The 18,499-nt window shown below is 53.4% G+C and overlaps 1 protein-coding gene across 1 annotated transcript; it reads right to left on the reverse strand.

Moving 5' to 3' along the window:
• Positions 1–5,460: 5,460 nt before the first annotated feature.
• Positions 5,461–18,094, reverse strand: Xylt2 (xylosyltransferase 2). Its single transcript, XM_048366086.1, has 11 exons — positions 17,888–18,094; positions 11,461–11,953; positions 11,019–11,194; positions 10,583–10,785; positions 10,062–10,142; positions 9,729–9,945; positions 9,461–9,637; positions 8,876–9,138; positions 8,378–8,573; positions 7,512–7,845; positions 5,461–6,693 (listed from the first exon to the last, which is right to left on the reverse strand). Exons 1-11 carry the CDS (start codon positions 18,020–18,022, stop codon positions 6,371–6,373), a joined length of 2,598 nt encoding a protein of 865 aa, XP_048222043.1. The 5' UTR covers positions 18,023–18,094; the 3' UTR covers positions 5,461–6,370.
• Between the last annotated feature and the right edge of the window lie 405 nt (positions 18,095–18,499).

Below are 18,499 nucleotides of genomic sequence, written 5' to 3' on the forward strand. Positions count from 1 at the left end.
TCCTTAATCCCTCACCACTTCATCTCTCCTGAATCCTTTATTTTTCCTTGTGCCAGTAGTAGGGATGGAACTCAGGGCCTAGATGCTGTCCCTTAGCTTTTTTGCCCAAGGCTTGCTTGTACTCTATTTGAGCCACAGCTCCACTTCTGGCTTGGTGGTTAATTGGAGATAAGACTCATAGACTTCCCTTCCTGGGCTGGCTTCAAACTACAGTCCTCAGATCTTAATCTGCTGGGTCAGATTACAGATTACAGCCACTGGCACCTACTGACTTCTGGCTTCTGACTTTTATTTTTTAGCCTCACCTCCACTTCAACTTTTTGCTCATTAATTGGTCATCATTGGTTAACTGGTGATAACGAGTCTCTTGGATTTATCTGCCTGGGCTGGCTTTGAACCAGGAGCCTCAGATCTCAACTTCCTGAGTAGCTAGAATTACAGGTATGAGACACACCTGAATCCTTTTTTTTTTTTTTTTTTTTTTTTTGCCAATCTTGGGGCTTGAACCCCAGCTTAGGCACTGTCCCTGAGCTGCTTTTGTTTGAGGCTAGGTCTCTACCACTTGAGCCACAGTGCCACTTATGGCTTTTTCTGTGTATGTGGGACTGAGGAATCGAACTCAGGGCTTCATGCACACTAGGCAAGCACTCTACCACTAAGCCATATTCCAGCCCTGAATTCTTTTTATTTACCCAGTCACAACAGGCTCCTTGCCTGATTTCAGGACACTGGTACACACCTCTTCCATCCTTCCTAGGTGACAGCCTCAAGGCTCCTTCCTCACCTGCATGCTCCAGGACTGAGTGCCTTTCTGTTGGCTGGACCTCTGTGGGGCCACAGTGCTGAGGAAGAGAGGGATCAGTCCTGTAGATCATGAAGTATTCGGTGTGTGCAAGAGTCCAAGAACCTTTTTGTCCCCAGTGCCTCTTTTCCCATCCATATAGTCCTCTCCCAAGCTGCAGGCCGAAGCCCAGACCCCCAACATTTCTGAAAAGCACTTATATAAGGGATAAAGAGATCTTCCTTTCTCCTGGTCCACTCCCCATCTGGAGGCAGCTTTGATGTCCTTTGGAGGAGACCAGAGAACACACCTCCTGATCACACTTCGATCCCAGGTCTGGTACCAGAGTTGGGTCAGCCTGGGAGGCAGCAGCTTAAAATTTCTTCTGTGGGTGCCATACAGTGCCCTGTGCCTGGGGTTAGCAGACAGTGCTGGAGCTGCTTGCTCCTCCCACTGAAGCAGCTCTGAGTTTTTCCCTGGGATTGCAAGGGAAAGATCTTTGTCTATCCTGAAAGTTCAGGCCCAGACTACTACTTAACAATGGCCAGGGAGGGGCCTGACTTGGATGCCCTTACCCCTTTCCTACAGGACTGTTGCTTCTCATGGGCTGAAATGTTGGGCCTTTATGTTGGAATTGCTGGCCTGGGCTTGTTGGGAAGTGGCAGGAGTGGAAGACTTGGCAACAGTGAAGTTGGCACTTGCATGGTAGCAGCAGGAACATTACCACCCCCAGAGACTCAGCCAGGGCAGCCTGGGTCTGTGGGAAGGTCCTAGCTTCACACAAAGCAAACTGAGGTGCAGACGGCTCCTCTTTTGTTTCTGTACCAACTCCCTGGAACAGACCAGAGCTGTTTTAGCTTGCCTTCCTTCGCCCACGGAAGGAGTTGTATTATAAGGGGGACTTCACAAAGGGACACCTTAGAGAAGGGAAGGTGCAGACATCCCAAGAAAGAATGGGTTTGACGTGGCAAAAGAGAACTTAAAAGCCTGGACTGAGAATCTTTAGAACCCAGCCTTCTGCTGCTATTCAAGACTGGCAACCTTGCTGGGCACCTGGTGGCTCATGCCCGTAATCCTAGCTACTCAGGAAGCTAAGATCTGAGGATCCTGGTTTGATGCCACCCCAGGCAGGAAAGTCTGTGAGACTCTAATCTCCAATTAATCACCAGAAACTTGTAAGTGGCTTAAAGCGGTACAGTGCTAGCCTTGAGCACAAAAGTTCAGCGATAGCACCCATGCCCTGAATTCAAGCGTTAAGGCCAACAACAACAACAACAAAAAGACTGGCAATGTGGATCTCAGTACTCTGGGGTCACAGAGTTCCCATACACAGCATTCTTCCCAAGTGGCTTGAGGAGGAATGTGCTCTAGGTGACCTTATTGATGAGGCTGGGTATCTAGCTCAGTGAGAAGCCAAGGGCACTTTTGCCCCAACCCTGTGGGAATGGCAGAAGGTGCTAGCCAGGGCTTATGACTGTGGTCAGGAAGCTGTTGCCCATTATGTGGAGAAGCAAAGCCAAGAAAAGACACTGACTTTGATTGCAACTAGCAGACTTCAGGGCCAGCCTCTCACTGGACTATATCCATCCAGGAATCAGTCTAGATTATCACCCTCTTCTAGAGCTAGGCAGCTGTGCAGTTTTCTGGGTTTTCCACTTCTCCTGTTCTGCTTATTCTAGTCGGTACCAGGCTATGGCCTAGTACCCTATAGACGATGTGCCTGGCAACCACAAGGGCCTTCCCCTTCTCCCCCCCCCCCCCCCCCGAAAAGGGGTTGGCTGGAACCGACGCAGCTTCTGTTAAGCCTGATCACTAACTAGGGGAGCTCCAGCTGTTCTCTGTGTTCTCTGTCTCAGATCACCTTCTACTTTACTTCCCATTGGCCCAGGTAACTGAGCTCTTGGTGCTAATTGGCTATCCTTTAGTCTTGATTCCACCTCTAATGGTTGCCCTAGAAACCAAGCACATGGGCAACAAAATACAAAAGCCTCTGCCCAGACTCTCCAGGGCAAGTATTATGCAGCTCTGATGCCAGCCTGCCTGCACTGCAGCCCACTCACATCCCATCTCCAGCCTGGCCCAAATTCAGTTCTTGACTTCAGGGGGATTACAAAGAAACTTCAAAGCTCAAGGCAGCAGACTGAGCTAACCACAGAGAAAGGAAGGGAACAAGAACAATGTCAGGAGTTCCCACAGCTAGTGCTTCAGTGACATGAATGGGGGAGAGGACAGTGCGGAGGGGGCCTCATCCTGCAGATCTGCTTCCTACTGAAGCCTACCTTTGAATCTGAGCCATAGAGTCTGATCCCAGGTCCTACAAAACTTCCAACCCAGTAGTAAGGCCAAGACAAGCTTGCCAGAGCAGAGGGGCTGAGACTCCATTCTACTTGTTGGCAAACAAGTATCACCTAGGAAGCTTGACTAACACACTACTGCAGGGTTGCAACTTCCAAACGACAACATCAGACTAAGAGCAACCTATTGACTAGACAAAAACATAAACTTGGAATATATGCAGCAAGTGGCAGCAGTATGGATCTAGTAAGGGTGTGAGCCATGTGAATTAGCAACCCAATGCTTTCAGAACCACTGTACCTAACACAGCCCAGCCATGGCTTGGGTAACTTTGCTGGCTTTTTGAAGGTTAGCTGGAGATTAGTCTCACAAACTTTCTTATGTTTAGGCTGGCTTTGAACCACATCAGGTCTTGACCTCTTGAATAGCCGAGGTCATAGGCATAAACCACCAATACCTGGCTCGATTTTTTTTCTTTTTCTTTCTTTCTTTTTTTCTTTTTTGCCAGTCCTGGAGCTTGAACTCAGGGTCTGAGCACTGTTCCTGGCTTCTTTTCAAGGCTAGCACTCTGCCACTTGAGCCACAGCACCACTCCTGGCCTCTTCTATATATGTGGTGCTGAGGAAACTGAACCCAGGGCTTAATGTATACAAGGAAAACACTCTTGCCATATTCCAAGCCCCTCAACTTTTTATTGATCTAGGAGTTAATGTTGGGAAACAAAACCCTCAACATAGTAGAGACTAGAGTATAACCACAAATATTTGCTAAATGAGAGGAAAAATAACCATCTTCACTTGTGGACCAAAACAATTGTGTGCTCTTAGCTCTTCCTGGCTACCTGTTCAACCAGGTACTGAGAGGAATGGCTCAGTGACAGAGGGGCTCTTCCTCCTGCCTCCCTCTGAAACAGGCTGCCATCATCCCCAACATATCCCAGTCCTTAGCCTGTGTTCTGATCAAGCTACACAAAGATCTTACAAGTGCCTGCCTTTACGGGTTGGGAGGACAGATGTAGTGAGAGCAGAGCAATGGCTACGAAACTCCCATTGTGCTGTTAGTGGTGGTCAGGAGCTCCCTCTTCTGGCAACTTGGAAATCTCTATGGGGGCAGCCTGGGCAGAAATTGGGTCCTTTATTCCCTAGCTGAGCTCAGATGAGCTGATCCGAAGGCTGGGTGGCTGGCTGATAGGGCATTTTTTTTTTTTTTTTTTTTTGCCAATCCTGGGGCTTGAACTCAGGGCCTGAGCACTGTTCCTGGCTTCTTTTTGCTCAAGGCTAGCACTCTGCCGCTTGAGCCACAGGACCACTTCTGGTCTTTTCTATATATGTGGTGCTGAGGAATCAAACCCAGGGATTCATGTATACAAGGCAAGCACTGTCCCATTAGAGCCTAGCTCCACATTGGCCCCAAATTGTTTCGAGGCGTGAGCCTGGCAGGGCACTTTTACCTGCAGAGCCTCAGCCCTGAACACCACAGGCCCAGGAGAGCAAGGCAGGCCCAGCCTTCCCAGAGCAGAGTCAGATGGGTGAATATGCCACTAGGCCATATTCCCAGCCCTGATAGGGCAATTTTTTGACATCTACAAATCTCACTCGTTCCCACACCATGTAAAGTAGGCAGAATGAATACTGAGGCAGGTAGGGACTTGAGAAAAGGAGCCAAACATTTTTGGGTTGCCTCTCCCAAGTCCTAGGACAGTGACCAGGATTCTAATCCCTGCTTTACAGACACCCGTTCCAGTGGGAACTTGCAGACCATTTTCTGAGATAGTCACTATTCTTGGGGATACCTCAAAGGTGTGGCTTGGGTAGGAGGCAAACTGGCCCAGTGGCAAGGTCGTGGTTCTTGAAAGGCTGTCTCTCTCTTCTGGTTCCTGGAGAGATTCTAAGCTATTTCTGCACTGGCTTTTCTTTCAAAATAGTACCAGTGAAAACCTCTAGGTGGCTGCGTGCTCACACCTATAATCCTAGCAGCTCTGGAGGCTAAGATCTGAGGACTCAAGTTTGAAGCTAGCCTGAGCAGAAAAACCCGAGAGACTCTTATCTCCAATTAACCAGCAAAATCCATAAGTAGAGCTTTGGCTCATGTGGTAGAGCACAAGCCTTGAGGAAAAAAGCCAAGCAAGTGTGAAACCCCTCATGCCTTTAATCCTAGCTATTCAGGAGGTTAAGATCTGAGGATCACAGTTCAAAGCCCAGGCAGGAAAGTCTGTAAGACTTTCATCTCCAATAAGCTACTAGAAAAATCCAGAAGTGGCACCATGGCTCAAGTGGTAGAGTACTAGCCTTGAGCAAAAGAAGTTCATAGACAGTGCCCAGGCCCTGAGTTCAAGCCTCAGGACTGGCAAAAAAAAAAAAAGTATGAAACCCTGAGTTCAAGCTCCAGTACCAGCATAAAAAACAGACCCACAAAACTCCTATGTGGCCCAGGGAACAATGGTTCACCAACACTCATGTGGAAAAACACAAGAAGCCAAGCTTAGAGAGATAGAGATATATTTCCTCTGTTGCATATTTCAGACTTAACCACGCTTCAGGCACAATGCGACTCCAGGTTCTTCTGAGCGCCCTGACAGTCTTCTTCCTACACTGCTCATGAGGCTCACCTGTACAGGGCACACCTAGGAATACCTGGGAAACTGCATGTCTCAGTAGGCCCCGATGCCCTGCCTTTTTCCTGGCATGGGGCAGAGTGTGCTGAAAAGCCTGAGAGCCAGCCTCACCCCTGCTCTAGGGTCCCCTGGCTACCAGAGGAGAGGCTGTCCCATTAGAGCCTAGCTCCATATTGGCCCCCAAATTACTTGTTTCAAGGCCTGAGCCTGGCAGGGCACTTTTACCTGCAGAGCCTCAGCCCTGAGCACCACAGGCCCAGGAGAGCAAGGCAGGCCCAGCCTTCCCAGAGCAGAGGCAGATGGGTGAAGCAGGCCCTGCTTCCCGCAGCCATGGCCACTTTCCTGGGGGCTGCTCTGAGCCCTATTGCACATGTTTTGTTTCTAGTTCCTCCCCCCACCCGTTTTAAATTAAAAAACAAGTACAAATTAGGAGGGGGAGGAAAAGCCGATGTGGAGTGCTGCTGGAGCATCCTCCTGGAGTTCCCACTGGTGCTCTGGTCTCTAGCAGAGCCATGAGCAGTAGTGAGTGTACACCCACTTTCCCTGCTGTGAGTATGGTTCTTGATGGCTGAATGGGTGTACTGCCTAGGCCTCCCGGTTCTGGCTGTGGGAGAGGACATCCCTCCATTGTCTGTAAGGTGCAATTCCCGGGTCCTCCGGGCGTGCTGGCTGGGGCCCTGCTACCTGAGTCGCCCATCTGCTTTGACAGGCCCCAGTTCTGATTTGGGGTCAGGAGACAGAGAGCTCCAGCTGGTCAATCTGCAGGGCTCCAGGGAAGGGCAGGCAGAGGGGCCTATGGCACACAGTCCTGCCACAGACCAGAAGCCACTCAGTTCCCCATCTGTCCAGGTCTCAAGTGCAGGACCTGTGAGGTCTTTGTGCCGCCGGGCAGCCTCCTCCACGGGCTCTGGCTGAGGCAGGTTCAAGATGCCACTCAGCCCCTGGAAACTCTGTTCCATGTACTCGTTGTGGGGTGGTCCTGCATGCAGCCAGCTAGCATCATCTGGAGATAGAAGGCAGGCAGTAAGTACACCCTATAGACCTCATGGAGGCCAGATCCCCAGAGTCAAAACTGGGAACTCCAGTTCCTATCCCAACATTACCACTACTATGGCCCATCTTGTGGTGTGACCTTGGGTTAATCAAAAGGACTTCCTGTGTCTCTAAAATGGTTAGTTGTATAAAACAAAAGCAGTAATCGCTGAACTCCTAACTTTAGGATTAAGTCAAATAGTAGGTTCAAGGCACTTTAAAAATAACAGTGCTGATCATGGTGTATATACTTGTAATCTCTGCTACTTAGGAAGTGGAGGGAGGACTGTAGTCTAAGGCCAAGTTAGTATAATACCCTATCTGAAAAACAAATTAAACTCAAAAGGACTGGGTCTTGGGCTCAGGTAGTAGAGCAATGAGGCTGATTTCCATCCTCAACACCACAAAAGGAAGGGAGGGAAGCAAAGAGGGAGGGTGGGAGGAGGGAAGGCAGGAAGGCAGACAATCAGGAAGGAAGGAATGAATGGAGGGAGGGAGGAAGGGAGAAAGGGAGAAAGGGAGGAAGGGAGGGAGGAAAGGGAGGAAGGGAGGGAGGAAAGGAAGGAAGGAAGGAAGGAAGGAAGGAAGGAAGGAAGGAAGGAAGGAAGGAAGGAAGGAAGGAAGGAAGAAGCCCTTCCCACCCTACTCCACTCTAGGGCCCTAGCATGCTAAGGGATGGAAGATGAAGACCCCAGCCTTCTCTCTTCTTCAGAGATTGGGGTGGGGGGGGGGTCCTCTCCCTGATAAATGCTATTCTGTTAAGCTTCTGGCCACTAACTAGATCCTTACCTTTCCTGAGAGGTAGTTTTCGGTTGAAAGTCAAAGGCAGGACGAGGAAGCGGATCTCACCCAGAGGTTCCCAGAACTGAAGCAGTCGCACGGTCCAGGCTCCTGGCCGCAGGGGCCGACTCAGAGGGGGCTTGTACTGTGTGACCTCAGTGTCTGCATCTACCGTGATGTCATATGATGTGGCCACTACATAGGTCGGGTCGATCCAGACCACTGTGGCCGTTAGGTTGGGGCCCCGTGCCCAGCGCTGCATCGCTACAGGCTCATCCAGTGGTCCCAGAAGCCCCCCAAAGTTCCGGAAAAGACGTTCTTTGGGGTCCCACTCAGTGCCAACCTGTAGGGAAAGAGGCAGTTGGGCAAGAGACTGAAAGAACTGTTCTCTCTACCCTGGTGCAGGCTACTTACTCCTTCAGGGCCTCACTTTCCCCAGCTACAAAACAAAAGGGGCTCAGACTAGAACCTGACACACTTTCCCATTCCAAACTGTTCTGCAGTACTGCGACCCATAGTAGGGCAGACCATCCCATCGTGAAGCTACTGAGGAAGAGACTAAAGAAGCCCCCATGCTCAACCTTATTGCCCAATTAGATGTCCAAGTCTCTAGAATCATAGATTAGAAGTCTGGGGCTTGTAATGGAACTGAAAAATCCCTTCCCTACCCACTGAACACCTCTGGGTCCCCATCTGGGAAGACGACTCAGCGTACACATGCAGGGATGACACAGGCATGTGCCACTCTATCTGTGGACCCCACACATAAAGGTGGGACAGAGTCCTTACCCTTCCCTTGGTGTCTGTCCCTCTCTTCCCACTCCCTGCATCTTGCTAGGGGTCAGAAGAAAGCAAAGGGGGAAGACCTGTCCCACCTCCAAACTCTGGAGCCGGCTGGCCTGGTCATTGCGCCCCAACAGTTTCAGCGACCCCTGGGGCATCAGCCACATCTCAAGTGTCTCTGCTGGCCCCTGGGCTGAGGGCTGCACCGCCTGCGTCACCAGGTAGCCCTGGAAATGGTCGTCATAGAAATACAGGTGCACACTGGACGGCAAACCCCTGGGCTCAAACCTAAGAAGGTTCCAGCAGGGAGAAAGGGAGATGCTATCAGCATACCTGATTCAGCCTGGAGTCCCAGGGACGGGCCATTGCGGAGTCCCGTCCCTAGGCACTTCTTGACCCCACTTCTTGACTCACACTCTACAGCACCTCCGTGCCTGGCTTTTGTCTTTTTGTTATTATTAACAGTTGCCATAGCAGTAGTATTTCTTGCATTTTTCTCTGCCTCAGACTGGGAATTCCTATGGATGGGAGCTGTCTTGTCTTGATTTGCCTTCCCATAAAGGGTCTTCTATGTTGGAAGGAAGTCTCACCTGCAGAGTGCAGTGGCCTGTGGGGGTGCGGCAGTGGCAACATGGCGTAGGCTGAGGCGTACAAAGGCGGTATAAGCAGTCAGCATGACATCACTGAGCCCACTGGGGCCATCGGCCATGTCATAGATGTTCTCCCAGTAGGCCTTGAGGGCTGGTGTGCCAGGTGGGTAGCTGCCATACAGGTGGAAGTCCAAGATTTCCAGGACTTCCTGGTTCACAGTTGACTCAAACTTCCGGGCAAAGAAGGTGGGTCTGGAGACTTGCTGGAGAGGGAGAGGAAAGGGTGTGTATGTGTGTATGTGTGTGTCTGTGTGTGTGTGTGTGTGTGTGTAGGTCTGGAGGCAGGACAAGTGGCTGGCCTCTCAGTAGGGGCTACAATCAGCCTCCCAGGGATTCTCCAGCTATTGCTATAGGCCCAGACCCCAGTGTGCTCCAGGCAGATGCCTGTCCCGCCTTTTTTGTGTGATGGTAGGGGAGCTGGGCTTTACTCAGAGCCTGTGACTGGTAGGTAGGTACTTTATCATGGTGCCTCCTGCCCCATCCTTCTAATGGGGAAAGCTGGGCTGAAGAGGCCCGGGAAAGCACCTGCAGCCGGAGGAAGTCCTGTGGCTTGAAGTCGTTGGGAGAGCAGCCACACCAGTCCACAATGTGCTTGTATTGGCATTTGCAGCCCAGCTTGCGGTTCCAGTTGGTGACACGCAGGTTGTTGTCCACGAGGCTCTCACAGGCTGGGCTGTTCTCCAGCACCGTGTGGAAGAAGGACTGAAGGTGACAGGAAAGGGTGATGATCCATGGACAATACACACATGCACACACATACGCACATGGCTTTCGTGCATACCCAGTCACCTACCTCAGCTGGGAGCAGCGTGTACGTGTAGAACTGGCGTAGTTGGGCCACAAGTGGATCATTTGTGTACACCACATACTCCACAAAGCTGCGTGTCAGCACAAACCAGTCAGAGCCACCATCCACCACAATGCCCGTTGGGATCTGCCGCTCGCCCAGGCGCCACATGTGGGAGTCACACTCATGGAAGAGCCGGTCTAGGCCCTGCTTCTTGATGAACCTGTGGGTGGGAGAGGATCCACGGTGGGTGGAATGTTACAGAGGAGAGTTCAGGCTCTGGGTTTATGTGAGAGGGGTTGTGACAAGCCCCCAGGCCACTTTCCCCATCTCCCTCACCTCGAGTTGTCCCGACCATGTGACTTGAGGAAATTCTTGTCTCGGTTCTTGGATAGGAATGCCACCAACTCCTCATTGGTCCTGGTGAGGGAAGAGGTGTGCAGGGCAGCTGCTCAGTCACTGACCCAGAGTAGACTCTCGCAAGCACACTTTCACCTCTGCCCCTTGGACATGCCTTTCTTGCTGAGAGCTCTCCAGACATGTGCTCCTAGCTGGTGCTCTGGCTTGGTGGCACCTGAGAGCCCCAAGGAAGACCTGATCCTTCCTCCACTCCTGCTGTCTGCCTCAGCACCCCAGGTATGGGCCTCTGGCCCCTTCCCTCCCCCCCATCTCTTACGGTGCCCAATCCATGGCTCATCCTTTACCAGCCCTCCACTGACACATAGCTGGGGCCAAGAGGGCTGTGTGGATCCCAGAACAAGGTTTGGGTGAGGAAAAGGAGCCCAATAGAGACCTCTAAACCTGAGTTCCCAGATGGAGTCCCACTCCCACCCAGAAGGTCCAGAGTCCCATCCCCACACCTGGTTGGGTAGTCAGTGGCACTGAGGTTGATGAAGAAGTCCCAGGCCCAGCCGGGTACCTCCAGTAGATCTCGCATGCTCCGCAGGTACATCCTCAGAAGGCTGGCCCCACCCCAGATGGTGACCATGCGCCAAGGTGTCACCCGCACGTTATCGTACTGCTGGGCCAGCTCTACGACTTCGCGGTGCAGATAGTCGGAGCGCTATGGGAGAGGGGATATTCATCAGACACAGCACGGACCCGGGTTATAATTCCCTACCCCAGCCCACAACAGGGTACAAGTAATAGGAAACAGGGACAGCAAAGACAGGGCTTGGCTTATAACAGGCCATGTTACCTAATGCTTCACCATCCTGAGCCTCAATTTCCCTGGCTCTAGGCTACTGTAACCTTCGGAGTCATTCCATAGCCCCTTGATTTTTCTGCCAACAGTACCTTGTCCACATGGATATAAAAGAAGTGCTGCTTATGGTAGACAGCCTTGAGGAGGCGCTTCAGCTGGCGGATGGCACGGCCATGAACCACCAGCATATAGGCGATGCGTATGGGGGGACCCTCCACAGGCTGCTGGGCACGGATCTCTTCCCACTGGATGCCAGGACTCATCTTCCCTGAGAGGGAGAACAGGAGCATTTGTGAGGCCCACCTGAGACTGCAGAGCAGGGCTGAGTTGGGAGGAGGGGCTGCCTGACTTCCAACAGCAGCAGCCCAGGGTCGGAGCCTTGAATCCCAGCTCCCTCTCTGCAACTTAGTTCATTTAATACAAGCTTAGGCAACAAGGTGGACCACAAGGATGAGGGAAATGAGGATAAGGATCTGGACCATGCCATCTCCCACATCCACACCCAGGAAATACAAGAGTGCCCTCATCCCTCACCAGCCAGCTGGCAGTGCCGGGGCACAGCCTTGGGCATGAGGTTCCCAGCCTGGTGTAGGCACACCACGTTGGCGATCTCCTGCTGACATTGCTTGGTGCTGGCCCGGGCCAGTGCAGACAGTGCATCCTTGCCCACAATCTCACACTTAGGGGTGAAGCCATTGTCCGTGGGTTGGGGAGCACCCTCCACGCTCCCTGTATCTCCATGTGGTGGGAAGCCAGCAGCCCCTGCCAGAGCCTCCCCAGCTGCTGCCCCACTCAGGTTCTGGCGGCCTGGGGCCTCTGGAGGTGGGGCAGGTGGGACTCGCCGACTGGCTCTGTGCCGAGTGGTCACTGCCCGTACCACCTTGGCAACAGGTACACCCGGACTCTCAGCACGGCCCCGCCAACGTCCATGCCTTCTGCCTGCGCTGCCCCGGCGCCCGGCAGAACTGTCTGTGTCCTTGGAGCCCTCTCCAGGGTCCAGTGGCCGTGGCTTCCTCTGCCTTCCTTTCTGTAAAAGATACACAGAGAGAGATCATGGGGCAATTGCTCACTTCCTCTTTGGCCCAGGGACACCCTCAGACCTAGATGCTTCTGCCCACCCTTCAACCAAAAGAGGTCCTGCTTGCCTGAGAACTCTGCAAATAATACTGGCCCTGAACCAGGCAGTGGCATGGCCTCAGCCCTCCTTGCATCACCCCATGCACCCAGGTAGCCCATGAGCTCTCAGATCATTGGGCACTGAGCGTTTGTATGCTCTGGACTTACATAATGCTTTCTCCTTCAGCAGAGTAAAGATGAACACCCACCCATAGCCCAAGAGAAAGGCACCCTAAAGAGGACACAGACGCCTCTACAGAAACCCACTCATTCCACCAGACACATTGCATTCTTTTTCTCTGGTGCCAGTCCTGGGGCTTGAACTTAGGGCCTGGGTACTTTCCCTGAGCTTTTTAGTAATTAATTGGAGCTGAGAGTCTCATGGGCTTTGCCTGAGCTGGCTTCAAACCGCAATCCTCAGATTTCAGCCACCTGAGTAGCTAGGATTACTGGTGTGAGCCACTGGCACCCAGCAGAATACAGGATTTTTCTTGGAGGGGCACCTGTGGTGGAAGGGAAGGGGTGGAGCTGAAGCCTGCAGGGAAAAGTTCCGGACTGCAAAGTCAGTCTGACAGTCATGTAAGGAACGAGGCAAGAAGTCCTGGCCAGCTCAGTTGGGCTCTCTGCCTGTGCACACAGCCCCTGCCTATCACTTCATGCAATCCTTCACCAGAAAGCAAGGCTGAGCCTGGGCCCATGGGCTGGAGGCTGCCAAGTCTGCCCTTGCAGCAGGTTCCCCTGAAAGCAACTCTGAAACCTTCCTCGCTGCCCACCACACCTCGCCTTGCTAGGGAGGGTGCTTCAAGGGACAGAGAACTCCACGGAGGTACCCTCCCTACTTGAATTCCAGGACCTCCTTCTGGGTCTTCCTATCCATTTCCAACCACTCCCACAAGGGGCTACCCTGTCTCCAGGCTAGCTCTTTCACTTCTCTGCAATCTCATTCAGTCTCTCACTTCCTTTGCAGTTCCATGCAAATCCCCAACTTCTCTCCCTGCTCTGGAAGGCAACCTTGAACCTCCAGGCATTCAACAAGCACCCTCCATGCCATCTCCTTTGAGACGTCACATCTGCAGGCCAAGCGCTTTTCCTTCTCAACCTGCCCCTACTTCAGGGTAACAACTTTAAGTAGCTTCGGCTAAACTCACTGGGAGGCAACTTCCCTCTTTTTGAGGGAGTGAGTGGGAGGTAGTAGGTGCTGGTTATGAAAGCCAGGGTTTCATGCATGCTAGGTAAGCACTCTACCACAGAACACATCCCCACTCCTAGGAGACAACTCTGATCCTCTTGCCCTCACACCCCACATCCTATCAGGGCCACCACGAAAACCCAAGCTGAACCTGAGGCCTCCTATGTATGACCTGACCTCTATCTCTTGCCTGGATCCCCTGCGCCAACTCTGTACCCCCAGTCTATTCTCAACCCAGCATTTAGTGTTCCTGTTAAAATTTAAGTCCCACCATACTATTCCTCTGTTCTAAACTGCTTTAGCTTTCCCTCTTAAGACCAGGCTACCGCCATGTGCAGAGGCCTCACACCTGTAATCCTAGCTACTCAGGAGGCTGAGATCTGAGGACTGCAGTTCCTAGCTAGCCTGGCAGGAAAGTCTGAAACTCTTCTCTCCAAATAAACACCAAAAAGCTACAAGTGCAGTTGTGGCTCAAGTGGCAGGGTGCAAGTCTTGAGAAAAAAAAAATGCTCAGGGACAGTATCCACGCAGGTCCTAAATTCAATTCACAGGACTGGCAAAAAACAACAACAACAACAAAAAAAACATCTCTTCCATGGATCCCTTGGCCTCCTTCTCCTCCAGTCACAATGGCCCACTTGGTGCCCTTCTATCTCACCTGGTGCTCCTGGCTCTGGCTTGGCACTGGCTGTGCTCTAGGTCTGAACACGCTCCTCAGACATCCCACCATTGATTCCTTGCCTCCTTCAATTCTCTGCTCAGATGGCAGCTTCCCAGTAAGGCTTGCCCTGAGCACTGTATTTAAAACTCAGCCTTCCTTAATCCTTCCTCTGCTTTATTTCCCCCACAGAAATGTGACAATACTTTCTATCATCCCACTGTGTTGTTATTCTCTGTGTCCCTCACACCATCACAGACTCCACAAGAGCAGAGATGTTTGCTGTTTTGTTCACTGACATATTCCTAGTGCCCAGGAGAGTATCAGGGAATTACAGGCAATCAGTACTGGTTGAAAGAATGCATGCAGGACAGGACTGGAGGCATGACTCAAACAGTAGAACACCAAATATAAGCAAGAAAGCTGACAGTGCTTAAGGCCCTGAGTTCAAGCCCCAGCATCAGCACATGCATGCGCGCGCACACACACACGCACACACACCACCAACAACAAAAACCCATTATTACTGGGAAGAGGGGAGTCAAATCTAGAGTCCAAAGTGAGTTCTTCCCACCGTTTACCTCCCTAGCACTTCCTCTTCAGTCTCCCATTAGGACTTAGCAGGGACATGACAGCCACCTTCAGGACAGAGCCCTACCCCAATAACCTGGCACCCAGGCCCTCTGTGCTCAGCACTCACCCATCCCTCTAATACCTTGAGAGGTATCCAGTGAGAGCTGGGGTGTCCATCCTTATCTGGGAGATACCTATTCTTACCTACATGGGGAGGGGGGACACCTGAGCTGGGAGACCCCTGGGAGAAGGAGGGCAACTCCACTGAACTGGGTATATATGCCTTCTAACCTGGCCCGACAGCAAGCAGAGAAAGCCAGGCCCAAGCTTACAGAGATAGAGATGACACAGAGGTGTGGGTTCTCGGGGTCAAAGCCAGTTTCAGCAAGTCAGGAAGCTGGTCAGGAGGGCAGGGCAGAAGGGCACTGAGCCAGGCTGGCTGTGGTGGGGGACAGGATGTGGGAGGAGGCGGGCATGTTGGTGCCCTGCACTGCAGCAGGGAGCTGGCTGACCCTGAGAAGGACAATCCCAGAGGAGGCCCAGGACCAGAAGGCAGCAATGAAGAATGAGAAAGTCCCACCCCCCCCTTCCCAGGCATATCCATAGGGAACCCAAGCAGGACGCAGGGCTTATGTCCCTAGAGCAGTTGCCCCCAGTAGTTTCTGGGGTCAGACTCCCCTCTGGTTACTGAGGGTAGGCACTGGCCCTCAGCCTGATACGTTCTGGCCTCAGCCCCTCCCAACCCACTTAGGCCCCAGCAAGGAGGCATTTAAAGTGTTAGCCACTTCAGGATACTGAGAACCTTCAAAATCTTTCTCTGAGGCACAGAGATAGTGGACAAAGAAATGCTATACTCTGCCCCACCCCCGCCCCAGCCCCACCTCACAAACTACATTTAAAACAGCGATGAGAGGATGTTTGTGAAAGCTTTGAAAACTATCAAGGGGCTCTTTGGAGGCGAGAGATCATCCCAGGTACTTGCTCTCACCTCTCCACAGGCAGCAGAGTGCTAGGCATAAGTGTCAGCTAGGTCCCGCTGTGCACTCTCCCCAAAGCACTTAGAGTAAAAACCAAGCCCCACGCTAAGCTCCCTTTGCTCATGCAGAATGGAACCATCTTTGAGAAAATGCCCCTCCACCCATCCATTTCTCAGCCCATTCTCCTTAGGGCCTTCTTCCCAAACTCTCCTTTGCATCTCTTCCTGCAGGAGGCCATTTCCGACCTCCTGATCTACACTGGTCCCCTTGTTATATTCTGGTGAGCTTCCTCTTCACTGTCTCTCCCAATAGACCATCTTCCCACAAGGGCCAGGACGTCATCCATTCTTTATTTCTATACCCTCAGTGTTACAAAACTGTCTGGTACAAATAGAGCTTAATAAATATTTGTTGACTGAATGAATGTCCAGTGCTGAGACAATAAGAGTTATGTATTTGACAGCTTAGCCTGTGCCAGGAACTCCTGCAAGTGCTCATAGGCAGAAGCTTTTCTACTTGTCTTTTTAATCACCCAATGAGGAAAGTATACTCAGTCAGGTGCTGGTGGCTCACCCTTGTAATCTTAGCTACTCAGGAGGCTGAGATTTGAGGACTGAGGTTTGGAGCCAGCCTGGACAGTCCATGAGATTTGCAATTAATCATCAGTAAGTCAAAGTGAAGCTGTGGCTCAAGTGGTAGAGCACTGGCCTCGAGTGAAAATGCTAAAGGACACTGCCCAGGCTCTGAGTTCAAGGCCCAGTCTGGCACAGTTAAAAAAACAAAAAAACATAAGCAGAAGGTGGTACTGCTTTAACCCTAGCCCTTCCCTCCTAAGCAGGCTATGTGGCCTTGCAAAATCCCCATTCTGGTGAGGGGTTCAAGTTTCAGTGGCTGCCCAGCTCCAGAACTGCACAACCTTTAGGTCACTGGACATCTTTTTCTGTCCTGGTCCTGGTTCTTCTCAGCCTCAGCTAGGAAGCTCGAGGAGCAGGTGGGGCTGGGGTGGGCATCCCTGCCCCTCCGTGGTCTGAATTACCCCCAAAGGCTGTGGACTGGGCAGCAGGGTCTCAGTCCACTATTGAGGCAAAGGGCATTTCTGAGAAGGCTCTGGTGCTCTGACATGCTGCCCCACACCAGGGTGGACACTGGTCTCCTTTCGTATATCAGGATCAAAAGGCTGCCTAAGCGCCTCCTCAGCCCATTCTATCTTAGATGTCTGTGTCCACAAAGACTTGGGACTGAACCTCTCTCCTCACTGGTCCACACAAAACAAGCTTCTTCCCTTCCGAAGTCACAGGGACCAGCCATTGTCACAGCCATCCTCAGCTTCTTTTGGGTCTTGTACTCTCTCCATTCCTAGGGTCTCACATGACTTTCCAGCTTCCCTCACCACACCTGACTCTTGATTCTCCCCAGTGGCAAGGGGAGCTCCAGGGTCCCCTGGCTTTCACCCTGCCAGGTAGAGAAGCCCAGGAAGACATGCCAAGCAAGCCTCTGGCCCAGAGCCCTGGAGGCTCTGAGAGCGGGCCTTTGAGAGTGGGGAAGCCCTGATCTCTGGCAACAGCTTAGAGCTATAGCTTAGCCCAACCTCTGCACCTGCCAGGATGGACTCAGACCCTACTGGACCCTTCCTATCCACACTGGGGAGGATGTGCCTAGATTTGCAGCTGAAACCACCAGTCAATCGAGAAAGACCCTGGGGGCAGGGACTGGGGCTCTGCTAAAGCAGCTGCTGCTGTCTCCATTTCCTCAGAGCCATCTACAACACTTCTAAATGTCCCAAGCCCAACCTATCAGCTACTTCCCCCTCCAGAACAACAGCCCAGGTTCTTCCAACCCAGACTGAGAAAGCCCCACCTTGAGGACATCACTGCTTTCTCCCTCAGGGTCACTCTCTATTCCCACCGATCCCGGGAATGCACTTTGTCACAGGCCCTAATTCCACCCCTGACTTCCACTTACCCACCGGTCGCTGCCTCTCAGGTGCAGTTGGGCACCGATGTCCCAAGTCCCTGGGCCCCACTCCTCCGCCCACGGCGCCTACCGCCCCCGCCCCCTCCCAACTTCAGAAAGTTTGGCCTGGGGCTCCCCACCTCGTAGCAGGCTTGGGCCTGGCCCCGCCTTCCAGACCCGCTCCCCGCGCCTGACCTTCATGGCTCCCCCGACCGGAGACCACCCCACCATGACCCACCCCTCCCGCCAGGGCTCCCAGTCCGCCCGCCGCCCAGGCCTCCGGGTCACGCACCGCCTCCGCGCCCAGCCCTCCAGGCCAGCCAGCTTGAGAAGGAAGAGCCAGCGGCCGGATGCCGGGCTCCCGGCGTCAGCCTGCGTCCCTCACGCACGAGGCCGGTGTCCCACGAGCCCGGCCGGGGCCGCCTGCAACCCCGGCAGGACCCTCCGCACCTCCGCGCCTGGCCTGCCCGCCTGCCCTCCCGGCCGTCCGATCACCTCGCCCGGCTCGTCCTCCTCCAGGCCGCTGAAGCTCCACACCACCAGGCCCTGAAGCAGCAGGATGGCCAGCGCGGTGGCGATCGCCAGCTTGTAGCGCCGCACCAGCTTCTGCACCCGCGCGCTAGCCACCATCTTCCTGCCCCGGACGCGGGGCGCGCTCCCAGCCCTGCAACCGGGCCACGGGCGTGCGCACGGGCGCGGGGCGGAGACACCCGCCCTCCCCGCCTAGGGAGGCGGGTCGGGCGCACGCCGGGGCGGGGCCTAGCCCGGGGCGGGGCGCCGGGCAGGGCCCGGCTGCGGCGGGACCCGGGCGGCTGAACCTGGGGTCCTGAGTGCTACCTGCGGGTGGCCGCGTGCACTTCCACTCTCGCCTCCCCGGCCGGGTCTACACTAGGGCGTGCCTTCCACGTCTCTGTGCGTGCCCCCGTGTGAGCTCACCTCCTGCGGGGCAGCCAGTGCGTGGTGCTGGGGGCGCAGAGGGTCTGCAGCCCTGCTGCTCTCTTCGCCTGGTGTCTCCGGGCGTGAGGGAGCTCAGCCCTGCCCACCGGGGAGCTCCCTTCCCTAGGCACAGCGCCCTAAAACGCCAGTTAGGAGAGACTGCATGAATGA

The sequence above is a fragment of the Perognathus longimembris genome, chromosome 17 (assembly GCF_023159225.1).
Source record: "Perognathus longimembris pacificus isolate PPM17 chromosome 17, ASM2315922v1, whole genome shotgun sequence".
In the NCBI taxonomy this organism is placed as follows: domain Eukaryota; kingdom Metazoa; phylum Chordata; class Mammalia; order Rodentia; family Heteromyidae; genus Perognathus; species Perognathus longimembris.